Raw genomic sequence first — 13,803 nt, forward strand, 5'->3', positions numbered from 1 at the left:
GCAGTCGGGGAAGGTGGCAGGGCCGGATGGGTTTCCGATGGAATATTATTTAAAAATTCAAGGATAAGCTGGCACCCCTGATGTTGGGGATGTTTGAAGAGGCAATAGGGAAGGGGGTGTTGCCACAAACATTGGGGCAGGCATCAATTTCACTGTTGCTAAAAAAAGATAAGGATCCGACAGAGTGTGGGTCGTATAGGCCCATATCACTTCGGGTTGTGGACGCAAAAGTATTGGCGAAGGTACTGGCAGGTAGGCTGGAGGAGTGTCTCCCGAAGGTGATAGGTGAGGATCAGACGGGATTCGTGAGAGGGAGGCAGCTTTTTTCGAACATTAGGAGGGTATTGAACGTCGTTATGGCACCGGAAGATGGGAAGGAAACAGAGGTGGTTGTGGCATTGGACGGCGAGAAGGCGTTTGACCGGATAGAATGGGTGTACTTGATGGCAATTCTGGACCGTTCTGGGATTGGACCAAGATTTGTGAACTGGGTAAAGCTACGATATAAGGAGCCGAGGGCGAGTGTCTGCACAAACAACATCAGCTCGAGATACTTTTCTCTCCACTGTGGGACGAGGCAGGGAGTCCTATGCCCTCCCTGCTGTTTGCACTTGTGATTGAGCCGTTGGCCATCGCATTAAGAAGTTTGGGAGCATGGAAAGGAATAGTAGGGGGGGGGGGGGGGGGGGTGCGGGGGGGATAGAGCACAGGGTGTCATTGTATGCCGACGACTTGCTGTTATACATGTCAGAACCGAGTGTGTCGATAGGGGGAATATTGGAGCTACTGCGAGTATTTGGGTCTGGACAAGAGTGAGTATTTTGTGGTATCTCGACTGGGGGTGGGGGCAGGTGTGGGGGGGGGGGGGGGGGCTGGCTGCCATTCCGTAGGGCAGGGACTCACTTTAGGTATCTGGGGGTGCAGATTGCCCGGTAGTGGGGGAGGCTTCGCAGGTACAATAGCACTAGTTTGGTGGGGAGAGTGAAAGCCGATCTGGCAAGGTGGGATGGTCTCCCTCTGTCACTGGCGGGTTGGGTACAGGCGGTTAAAATGAATGTGTTGCCATGATTTCTGTTCATTTTTTAATGCCTACATCAGGTTCGGAAGACCCAAAGGTCCGAACCTGATGTACTACTACTGGGTGACGAATGTGGAGAAGGTGCAGAGCTGGGTCAGAGGGGTTGATTCCCAGTGGGTCAGAATGGAAGAGAGTTTGTGCAGAGGGTCGGGACTGAAAGCACTAGCAACAGCGCCGCTCCCGATACTTCGGGTTGGGGGCAGGGTCAAGGGAAATGCCGATTCGGGGGAACCATAGATTTGAGCCAGGGAGGTGGGATGGAAATTTTCGGAAATCGGAGGAGAAGGGGATTAAGACGCGAAAAGATTTGTTTCTTAGGGGTCGGTTTGCAGGATTGAAGGAGCTGGAAACAAAGTATGGGCTGGAGCAGAGGGAAATGTTTAGATACATGCAGGTTCAAGATTTTGCCAGAAAGGATATACAGAGCTTCCCGGAGGAACCAGCCTCCACGTTGCTAGAGGAGGTGCTGACGATAGGGGGGCTGGAGAAGGGGGTAGTGTCAGTGGTTTACGGAGCTATTTTGGAAGAGGATAAGACATCACTGGAAGGGATCAAAGCAAAGTGGGAGGAAGAGTTGGGAGAGGTTATAGAGGAGGAGTTCTGGTGTGAGGTGCTCTGGAGAGTAAATGCCTTTACCTCGTGTGCGAGGTTGGGGCTGATAAAGCTGAAGGTGGTATACAGAGCACACCTCACGAGGGCGAGGATGAGCCGATTCTTTGAAGGAGTAGAAGATGTGTGTGAGCGTTGGGGAGGGGGCCGCGAATCATATTCGTATGTTTTGGTCCTGTCCAAAGCTAGAGGATTACTGGAAGGAGGTTTTTAGGGTAATTTCCAAGATGGTGCACGTGAAACTGGACCCGGGCCCCCTGGAGGCCATATTCGGGGTGTCGGACCAGCCACGGTTGTAAACGGGGTGGAGGCAGATATTGTAGCCTTCATCTCGTTGATCGCCCAAAGGCGGATCTTGTTGGGATGGAGAGTAGCCTCTCCACCCTGTGCCCTGGCATGTTGGAATTCTTGACTCTTGAGAAGGTTAAGTTTGAACTGAGGGGAAGGACGGAGGGGTTCTACAATTCATGGGCATTATTCATTATGCACTTTCAAGAACTGGATAACATTGAACATTAGTTGGGGGGATGGGTGGGAGGGTTGGGGGGAGGGGGACTGTATTTGTTAATGGTGACTATGGGTGATTCCTGATTCCTTTTTGTCATTTGTTTATGTAAACATGTGGTGGGAGGATGGGATCATTGTTATTGTTATGGGGAGTGACATATTTGTTGCTGATTATTGTTTATTATTGGTGGGTGTAAATTTGGGAGAAAATGTGAAAAAGGAAGAGAATAAAAATATTTTTTAAAATAAAGAAATGTGCAGAGGTGAGGCTGAGGCATCAGAGGAAGTGCTCAAACTTCCAAATGGCCCAACTACCCATCCTTTCAAGCACCACGGCAGATCGCACATTGGACTTATCCGCTATCTCAAAACCCATTGAGCTGGAGTGGAAACGAGTCAATCCCAAGGGACTGCCTCTTCTTAAATAGGAGAGCTGTTATATAAATATGAACAAAAGTGCTGTAGATTGAGAGAAATAGTTTAAACGTTTCAAGTTGATGACCGTTCGTCAGAAATAAAGAAAGATAAAAATGTAAGAGTTTTTAAGGCATTGGAAGGGTGGAAGAGGCAGTAAGAACAAAAGAGAAGGTTTGTGATAGGGTGGAGGGCAGGAGAAATTAAATTACAAAAGATTTTGTGATGCAAGACCAATGAGGGTGGTAATGAATACATGCGGACACAGAAATGAAATATAGTAAAGAGACAAAGGTTGTGTCCAAATGAGCCGTGAATTAATTGCTTTTTAAAATCCACCTAAATACAACAGGGAGGGACAAAGGTAGAAAGAATGACCCAGCAAATTTTTTTAAAAGGGGAAGAAACACACTGAGCAAGACGGAGACTGAGGTTATGATCTAAAGCAGGGTTTCCTAAACTTTTCTCAGCTGTGGGACCCCTCGTGGCCGGCCTAGTGCATCAGAGAACCCCAAGCATTCTTATAAGGTTGATACCCCTGTTTTGCCACAAAGTAGGTATGAACACAGAAATCAAATGTAAACAAGTATTTTCTAGCTATATCTATCCATAGGAATTAGGAAGAGGCACACAGTCGCATATACATTTGCCAACTACATGACCCCTGAATATTAACCCCTGGCTAAGCTCTCCCTCCCAATAAACCCTGGAAGCAGTATCCACTTTAGGAGTGGGTAATCTGAAAAGGTGTTATTTTAAAAATTAAATCTTTCCTTTAATTATTTTTAATGGGAGGAGTGATGCTGGAAAGCTGATTCTCATATCAGACACACACACTTCTATCAGATACACATACACCACCCCCTCTCTCTCACACACACACATCTCCCTCTGACTCACACGTACACACGTCTTCCTCATACACTCAACCCCTATTTCACATACGCTCTGAGCCCCCACTGTGAGGTGTGCTCTGACCACCCTCCCCCCCCCCCCCCACTTCAGAGGCCCATTCTGCCCGCCCCCCCCCCAATTCCGTGGCCCGCTCTGACCCTCCTGCTCCGACGCTCATTATCACCTCCCCACCTTGCTCCGAAGCAGTGGCGTGCAGGGGGGGGGGGGCCGACGGTGCATTGGCCCCGGGCATCCATTGGATGGGGGCATCCAATCAGAGAAGGAAAAAAAAAAATTTATTTTTAAAAAAATTTTTTTATTTTGTTTTTAAATTTAAAAAAAAAATTTAGATTACCCAATTATTTTTTTCAATTAAGGGGCAATTTAGCGTGGCCAATCCACCTACTCTGCACATTTTTTGGGTTGTGGGGGCGAAACCAACGCAGACACGGGGAGAATGTGCAAACTCCACACGGACATTGACCCAGAGCCGGGATCGAACCTGGGACCTCAGTTCCGTGAGGCGGTTGTGCTAACCACTAGGCCACCGTGCTGCCCCAGAGAAGGAAATAAGATAGTAATTTTAAAATTTCAGCGGTGATAAATCAATTTTTGGAGGCTCACCACACTGCAGAGGCAGTTGTTAGCCCTTTATTCCTTTAACATGGTGTACCCTTTCTGTCTAGAGAAAATGGTCCTTCTCCCCATCCCCCCACATGCATGCGGATGATGTACGTGGTGCAACCATCAAAAGCAACAAGCAGACATGGCTGTTCGTTCCTGCGTTTCCTCGAGTCATAACTCGTCTTTTCTTCAGCTTTTTGTGCATCTAGATTAGTTCTTTTACCTACTCATGTCAGTGAATAGCTCTAGAACAGGTGTAACTATGGTTTTTATAGGTTTTTTGGCGATATTCAATGAAATATTTACGTGGGATGTAGTAAGAGTGAAGCCTGGATGATCAGAGGACTGCTATGGCATTTAATCTCGGAATAGGAGACATTTATTCCTTAACATGCTAATATTCGAATACAGATACCACTAATTTGCAAGTCTATGATATAAATTGCACAAAATTATCAGTGGAGAATCAGTGTGAAATAATTTGATACGAAGGAACAAAGAAATGAAATATGGTTTATCCGTCTGCAACTGACCGATTGTTTACCATTTTCTTCCCATTTTCTCCCCATTTTCTCATGCGTCTTACGGTTTTTGAGATAGAAAATGAAATGTTACGAGTATTTCGTGTACAACCGAGTGGAGCACAGAACAGGGAAAAAAAGAGGGCCAGAGTCGAAGAAGAGTCCCATCAAAGAGGGGCATTAGATGCATGGATAAAAGAAGTAAAGAAGTAGGAGAACCTGGAGAAGTAAAAGATGATGTGGGTGCAGAGAAGGATTTTTCTGATACGGATTCAGCTCGGTCAGAACATAATACTCTCTCTCCTCAGTCTCGTTGTCAGGATGATGATCCATGTGAAGAAAATAAAGAAGATTTTTGCATATTTTTGCAAAGAAGCGATTTTGGCTGTTTGAAGAAACCGATTCCAGATCATTTGAAGATGACAATATTACAACATGGCCCTGAAAGATATCAGAATAAAAGTGGTCCATTTGCTGAGAAGGATGGGAGATCATTTTCCAAACAGTGGTTTGATAAAGTTTCCACAAACGGAGAAATTGTGGAGAGAAAATGGTTGTTATACTCTCCATATCGGAAAGCATGCTACTGTTTTGTTTGCTTTTTGTTTTCAAAGGAGCATTTGTCGTCTGTGTTAAACTTTGGAAAGGAAGACGGTTTCTCCACTTGGAGAAAATTAAATCCAACAATACCTGACCATGAAAAAAGCCCTTCTCATAGAGCTCACATGAGGGAATACCTGAACCTCGTAGTTCCACTCCATCATTCAACTACGATAGATGCTGAACTTCAACAGCAAATGTCTGCTGAAAAGAAAAGATGGAAAGCTATAACTGAACGGATTGTCGAGGTTATATCCTTTCTGGCAAAACAGAATCTGGCCTATCGTGGACATCGAGGAGAAGGAATATCTGGGTTATCAGAGCCAGGGGAGACAGTCAGTGAAAATACAGGAAACTTTCTAGCAACAATCAGACTTTTGGCCAAATATGATGACATCTTAGCAAAACACTTGCAGAGAGGGAAAGAGAAACCAAAAAGTGTCACCTACTTGTCCAACAGAATTCAAAACGAAATAATCAATCTTCTTGGTGAAACTGTCAAGAAAAATATAATTTCCGAAATTAAGGACGCAAAATATTTTAGCATAATGCTGGATTCAACTCCAGATATTGCCCATGAAGATCAGGTTTCTGAAATTCTGCGTTACGTTCATATTGATGAAAACAGAAAAGTAGAAATAAAGGAGACATTTCTGGGATTTTTTCAAGTCAACAAGAAAGATGCAGTCAACCTGGTAAATAAAATTCAGGAAAAATTGGAAGAAGACAAAATTTCCATGAATGACTGTCGTGGTCAAGCATATGATAACGCAGCAGTTATGGCTGGAGTGAGAGGAGGTGTTCAACAAAAAATTCTTGAAGTTAACCCAAAAGCTGTGTTTGTGAACTGCAAGAACCACAGCCTCAATTTGTCCTGTGTCCATGCAAGTGAGGTGCAACCTGTTGTTGTTACATTTTTTGGCATTCTAGAAAAACTCTTTACTTTTTTTTCTTCATCTACTTCTCGTTGGGAAGTGTTAAAATCATTTGTCACTCGGAGTGTGAAAAGACAGTGTGACACAAGATGGAGTTCCAGCCATGATGCTGTGCAAGTAATCCACGAAGAGTGTGACAACGTTATTGCAAGCCTTCAACACCTGCTGGAAGGAGAATTTTCAAGGGAAACTAAATCTGATGCAGGATCGCTACTGAACTCTATTCAACAGTTCCCGTTTATAGCTTTATTAAATTTTTGGTACTCAGTTTTATCATCAGTGGATAAAGTCTCAAAACGTTTGCAGGATCCGAAAATGGGGTTCCATGAAGCTTCTTGTGATCTGAGAGGACTTATTCATATCTTGAATTTGAAGAATGACGAAATTATCCACAATGCAATAGATTTAGCCAATGAATATTGTCAAAATTGGGGAATACCAATTGCACGAACAAGGAGAAGAAGAATAATGCCTGGAGAGTCAGCAAGAGATAGTGTACTGACGGCACAAGAAGAAATGAATAGAGTAATGGTAGAGATTGTGAACAGATTAAAAACTGAAATTGAAGACCGCAGAGTCCGTCTTCAAAGACTCAGTGACCGATTTTCTTTTCTTCTGAACTTGAATTCAGGAGTGATTGAAGATGAACAAGAAAGAGAGAAATTAAAAAAGGAATGTTCAGACTTTGCAAATTATTATGACAATGATGTGGTTATATGACAAAATTATTGATTTTGTGATGCTCTTTCGAGCTGGAGGGAATAGAGTTCCCCCTGATCCTAAAGATGCTCTGGAGTCTTTACTGCAGTATGGGAGGGATGTCTTTCCGACGCTGTGTGTTTCATACAGATTACTGCTTACAATCGCATTTTCAGTCGCAAGCTGTGAAAGGTCATTTTCAAAACTGAAATTAATAAAAACATATCTGAGGTCTTCTATATCACAGGAGCGACTGACCAACCTGGCTTTAATAAGCATTGAAAAAGAATTTCTCACAGCTGATGTAAAAAGTGAAGTAGTTCAGGTGTTTTGTGACAGGAGGTATCATTTGGGGAAAAGAACTTAATAAATTTGATTGATTTATATTAAAATCGAATAAAGCGTTTATTTCATGTTTCATCTGTGTTTATATATTCAAAATGTTTTCCTTTCTCATAATATTTCTCAGTATATTAGGCCTTATACTTGAGTCTTTGGGGCATACACTCAAGATTTGCCCCGGGCATCACCAGACCTCTGCACGCCACTGCTCCGAGGCATGCTCTCCCCACTGATCCCATGGCCTGCTCTGACCGTCCCCTCCCCCACCAACTCCAAGGTCCGCCTCTGACTAGGCAAGACACTCTGCAGCACTTTTCAAATCTTAAAATGTGCATGCTCTGCAACAGAACCCCTGGGAGGCTCCCATAGACCCCAGTTTTGGAACTCCTGATCTAAAGTTGTGGAATCAGGGTTAAATCCAGAAGACTAGCGTGCCTAGTTACAAGATAAGATGCTGTTCCTCGAGCTTGAACTTCACTGCAAAACTGTAACAGGCTAGGGACAGAACATAGAACATAGAACAGTACAGCACAGAACAGGCCCTTCGGCCCTCGATGTTGTGCCGAGCAATGATCACCCCGCTTAAACCCACGTAACCCGTATCCCAACAATCCCCCCATTAACCTTACACTACGGGCAATTTTAGCATGGCCAATCCACCTAACCCGCACATCTTTGGACTGTGGGAGGAAACCGGAGCACCCGGAGGAAACCCACGCACACACGGGGAGGACGTGCAGACTCCACACAGACAGTGACCCAGCCGGGAATCGAACCTGGGACCCTGGAGCTGTGAAGCATTGATGCTAACCACCATGCTACCGTGAGGCCCCCAAAGGTGAGCATGGGAACGAAGTGCATAACTAAAATGACAAGCAACCAGAAGCTTGGGTCATGCACGTGGGCTGAACGGAGGTGTTCCGTCGAGCGGGCTCCGGGTCCGCATTTGATTTCCCCAATCTAGTATGGACCACGTTGTGAGCAGTGAATGCAGTACTAAATTGAAAGAAGTACAAGTAAATCACTGTTTCACTTTGAAGAAGTGTTTAGGGCCTGGACAGTGAGCTATGAAGAGGTGAAAGGGAACGCGTTGCATTTTCTGTGCTTGCACAAAAAGGTGCTGTGAGAAAGAGAGGGGGTGATAGGTGTGATTGTGGAGTAGGCTCAGGTGTTCTGGCGGGAACAGTCCCTATAGAATGCTGACATGGGAGGGCAGGGCCCTAGGTGGCATCATGCTGAAGGTGGCAAAAATGGCAGTGGATGACCTGTTGAATACAGAGCCTGGTGGGGTGGAAGGTGGCTTGGGATGTGAAAATATGAGAACCTAATTTGGTTCTGGGAAGGAGTGAGAGCAGAGGTGTGTGAAATGAATTAGACACATTGGAGGTCCCTGTCAACCATAATTGGTGAGAATCCTCACTTGAGAAAAAAGGGAGACTTGTTGGAAGCATTGGTGTGGAAGGTTGGGTCATCAGAACAGATGAGGAACTGGGATAATGGAATGGGATCCTTTCAGGAAGCAGGGTGTGAGAAAGTGTCGTCAGAGTAGCTGTGGGAGTCTGTGGATTTAGAGTGAACATTAGTGGATCGTCTACCTCCAGAAATGGAGACAATTAATGCCCACTTAAGGAACAAATCACCACGCTGCTGATATTCATTCGCGGTAGGTGAGGGACTCACCATGTAGAAAGCATGAAAAATAAATCCTGTCTGGGTTGCTTCTGTGCCTGATCCACCATCAATAATGGAGGGCCTAGTGAGAGCCACCATTTATTCTTGCTGCTGACACCCGTTCCCTCCCACCTTACCCCTCTCCCTTCCACTCATTCCCCTTTTCCCCCTTGCTGGGAGTTGAGGCCAAGCTCAAATCAGCCAGGTTCTTGTTGAATGGCGGAGTAAGCACAAGCAGCTCTGAGGCCTACTTTTACTCCTATTTTGTTTGTTCTTATGTTCTGAGGTGCAGAAGGAGGCCATTTGTCCCATTGAGTCTGCACCGACCCTCTGAAAGAGCACCCGTTCCTAGGTCCAATCCCCTGTAACTCCACCTGACCTTTGGACAAGAAGGGGGAATTTAGAATGGGCAATCCAACTAACCTGCACATCTTTGGACTGTGGGAGGAAACCGGAACACCCGGAGGAAACCCACGTAGCTAGTCACCAAAGATCGGAATCAAACCTAGGTCACTGGAACTGTGAGGCAGCAGTGCTAGCCCCCGTGCCATCCCAACATCGCTGGAACACAGTACTTACTCTGCATCCAGCTGTGCTATGTCCGTTCTGGTAGAGCTTAATATTGACACTGGATGCAAACAATAGAAAATATCTTCTTCAACACTTTATTTCTCACAATGAGTGCAGAATTAGTGAAAATAAAATTTGAAACAGATAAATTCTGCCCAATTTCCTCAGAGTTTTCAAAGATACTATGTTGTCGCATATACTTTTCTCTCTTAGATTATCGGAAGCGTGACCAATTTTTAAAATAGCGACAATAGCTTATTGATGAAGCATGCAGTATTTTATTCTCTCTAATTACTTTCTCCTCTCAGGTGATGTTTACTGAAGAAGATGTTAAGATATATCTGGCAGAGTTGGCTTTAGCCTTGGATCATCTTCACAATCTTGGAATCATCTATCGAGACCTGAAGCCAGAAAAGTAGGTGGTAGATAATTAGACTGTTACCCATTACATCTGCGTTCATAGTGGATGAGGTGCAGATTAAGTTTGAACAATTTGTAGTGGAGGAGTAAACTGCATCCATCACTGTATAATGTTTTATGTCAAGGGTTCTCAAACTGGAGTCAGCAAGACCCACTCTCTGCATGGGAGCCACCGAGGGGTTTTGCAGCAGGACAGGTTAATTTGTAAAATATGAAAAATGTGGGAGAGCTGCTTGTCCAATCAAGAAACCAGCATGAAATTCAAATCTCCATATCAGGGCGAGTGTGGACAGTGGAGAGATGGGAAGAACGGGGGCCGGAATGATTTCAGAGCATGAGATAGAGGGGTGTGTGTGTGTTCGTGTGTGTGAGAGAAAGGGGGATAAATGTATTAATGTGTGTGACAGAGAGAACGGTGTGTGTCTGTGTGAGAGAAGGGGGTGTTTGTGTGTATGAGAGAGTGGGGTGAGTGTCCCATTCTGTCCATTTTCTTTGCTTCTGTTTCTTTTATTTTGTGTTATTTCATTTCATTTCATTATTGTTTCGATCCATGTATTAATAATTGGTATGTGACCTTAAGTATAAAGAGGAAAGCAGAAGATTAAAAGTTTAAAATAGCCTGCTCTCAGGCTTTGTGCTTGGACAAGGAGAAGTCAGACTCTTTGGCACCGAGTAGACGGAGGAACCGGTTTTGGAGGGAATCGGTTTCATTTGTTAATTAGCAACCAATGGGCTGGCCAGGGACAGTGTTCTGCCTGACAACAGTCAGTGATTGGTTTCTGCTGGGTGATATTTCTGAGAGAACCTTCCAGAAGCCTCAACCACCTTCAGCTGCTTCGTCACGGTGCCACAGTGGTTAGCACTGCTGCCTCACAGCACCTGAGTTCAAGTCCCATCTCAGGTGGCTGTCTGTGTGGAGTTTGCACATTTTTTATGTGTCTGCATGGGTTTCCAACCGGTTCTTCGATTTTCTCCCACAATCCAAAGATGTGCAGGTTAGGGGGATTGGCCATGTTAAATTGGCCCTTAGTGTCAAAAGATTAGGCGGGATTATGGGGATAGGGTGGGGAATTGGGCATGGGTAGGGTGCCCTTTCGGAGGGTCGGTGCAGACTCGAGGGGCTGAATGGCTACCTCCTGCACTGCAGGGATTCTATGATCAATGTCCTTGCTTCCAACATAAGGTCAGAATTGGGGATGCTCGCTGATGATTTCACTATGCATCATTCGCAACTACTCTGATGCTGAAGCAGTCAACATTCAAATGCCGCAAGACCTGGACAATATTCACACTTGGGCTGACAGTGGCAAGTAACATTCAGGTCACACAAGTGTGTCTGCGCGCGCGTCGGTGTCTGCGCCCGCGCCTGTCTGTGTACAGGTGTGTGTATCTGTGTGTGTGTGTGAGAGAGAGAGTGGGGGACAAATGTGTGGGTGAGGGGGGGTGCAAGTGCCCGTGTGAGAGAGGAGGGGCGTGTGAGAGAAAGGGGCGGGGCATGTGCAAGAGGGGCAGGGCATGCATGGGCACAGGGGTGGGGGGTGGGGTTCACACAAGGGGGGGGCAAGTGTTGTAAGACAGAGAATTGAATGTGTATGAGGGACAGAGGAGCATTCCAGCATCATGTTTTCCATTAAGAACAACAAAAGGCTAAACTTAAATTTTTTTTAAATAAGAGAACTTTTCAGATTACCCACTCCTGAAATGGATACAACTTTCTGGTGCTAATGTGAAGGTGCCATGGAAGGGTGGCTTGGCCAGGGGACCATGTAGTTGGCAAATGTACTTGTGACCGTGTGCCCCTTCCTAATTCTTAACATATGCACAGATATAGCCAGAAGACTTTACATTTGATTTCTGTGTTTGCACCTATTTTTTGTGTCACAAAAGGGGTGTTGACATTATGAGAATGCTTGGGGTTCCCGGTTGCTCTTGGGAGGTATCTTGGGGTTTCACAGTAGGGTTAAAAGCTGAAGTACACAGTATTGCTGCAAATATTGTATCTATGATTGCCTAACAGTGGAAAATTACATTTTCTGATGCTTAAGGTGCAGCCTCAGATTTCCTAGACATCGGAGCCTGAATTAAGATGACATCTGTGCATGGGGTACTGCAGCATCTTCTCCAACAATGAACCCAGATTGCAAACTTTAAACTTATTGCGAGTTTTCGAATGATCCAATAGCAGATTGCTTTCACCTTGACATTGTGAAGTATTTTGTGAATTTAAGTGCTGGACAAATAGTGCCACTCCTGGAGTAAACTGAGCACACTATGGCTCTGAGAAGACCCAGCACAGATAGATCTTGTTGGCCAAAACAGATCCAGTAAATTTACTGTGAGGGTGCTGACTGTTAGGCAGGTATTGCAATTGGGTGTGGGGGTTTTGGAAACAATCAAAGGTGGGTTTTGTACTTACCTTTGGGGATCGGAGAGGAGTGGGGCTGGAATTTGGTGGAATGCTGGGGCCTGGGAAGCCAGAGGACTCCTTAAGAATGCAATCCTGCTTCTTTTGGTGCATAACCAAATCTCTCGAGCAATTTTTTCACAATTACTGTGGCTTCTTCTTGCAAGTCAGCAAGGGCAGCAGGGTAGCATGGTGGTTAGCATAAATGCTTCACAGCTCCAGGGTCCCAAGTTCGATTCCCGGCTGGGTCACTGTCTGTGTGGAGTCTGCACGTCCTCCCCCTGTGTGCGTGGGTTTCCTCCGGGTGCTCCGGTTTCCTCCCACAGTCCAAAGATGTGCGGGTTAGGTGGATTGGCCATGCTAAATTGCCCGTAGTGTCCTAATAAAAGTAAGGTTAAGGGGGGGGGGGGGGGTTGTTGCGTTACGGGTATAGGGTGGATATGTGGGTTTGAGTAGGGTGATCATGGCTCGGCACAACATTGAGGGCCGAAGGGCCTGTTCTGTGCTGTACTGTTCTATGCTCTATGCTCTAAGTCAGTGTCTATCACTAATTTGTTGGAAGGTTTCATGCATTGTCGAACTCCCCTTGACGCAGCATTAAAGTTTCATCAACGGACTGTGATATTTGCATTTCAAGAATACCCATTCCAACCTATAGCAGGAATCACAGCTGTCATGAAAGTTGCCAAAGAAGAAATGGTACCAACAAAATAAATTTTCCATTTTCTCCATTTTCAGACCACTGCTGTGATCATTTTGACCCCTAACTTCCTAACCTTAGGTTTAGTGGCTGGTTTAGCACAGTGGGCTAAACAGCTGGCTTGTAATGCAGAACAAGGCCAGCAGCCGAGTTAAATTCTCGTACAGGCCTCCCTGAACAGGCGCCGGAATGTGGCAATTTTTCACAGTAGCATACTGGTGACAATAAGCAATTATTATTATTAGGTGTGCTCTGGTAACTCTTGGGTAACTGTAGTATTGACTACTGCTGACAGCCACACGAGGACCTCCAATTATGTTCCCAAACCAGCCCCCCACCCTGACTATCCCCGGCCTCCTGGACTACCCTTCTTTCTGATCCTTCCGCTTAGACCGTTCCTACCACTTACCCTTGACTACTCTCACGAACTCCCAATTACCACCCATTATCCCTCCTGACCCCAGACTACCTCCTCATGCCTGATTATGTTCCTAACCCTCATTCCTCTAACTAGTCTCCCATTGTCTCATATCCTTCAAATTACCCCATATCCTTCAAACTAACCCTACCCCTCTGAGTAGCAACCCGCCCCTCCTGACCATCGCAATATTTACCGCCCAGTAGTAGTTAATGAAATTCAGGAGGGCCAGCTACCCCCCTGCTCCAGCAGCACCTTTTTCACCCATAGGGTTTTACCCGCCCAAACAAATCCCGAGATCTCGGCATTCACCTTTTTGAAGAACGCCTCGGAGATAAAAATTGGGAGGCTCTGGAAAACAAACAAAAACCTCGGGAGAACCGTCATTTTCACTGTC

General features: G+C 45.5%; 1 protein-coding gene across 3 annotated transcripts in view; it reads left to right on the forward strand.

Annotated features, from left to right (window-relative positions):
- LOC119966427 (ribosomal protein S6 kinase 2 alpha-like) overlaps nucleotides 1-13,803 on the forward strand; it is a 491,201-nt gene that overhangs the window by 304,753 nt on the left and 172,645 nt on the right. For all 3 annotated transcript variants that reach the window (XM_038798070.1, XM_038798079.1, XM_038798087.1), the window contains one exon: nucleotides 9,773-9,879. In XM_038798070.1, coding sequence (XP_038653998.1) covers nucleotides 9,773-9,879 — 107 coding nt within the window. The remainder of the gene's footprint in view (nucleotides 1-9,772; nucleotides 9,880-13,803) is intronic.

The sequence above is a fragment of the Scyliorhinus canicula genome, chromosome 1, assembly GCF_902713615.1.
Source record: "Scyliorhinus canicula chromosome 1, sScyCan1.1, whole genome shotgun sequence".
NCBI lineage: Eukaryota > Metazoa > Chordata > Chondrichthyes > Carcharhiniformes > Scyliorhinidae > Scyliorhinus > Scyliorhinus canicula.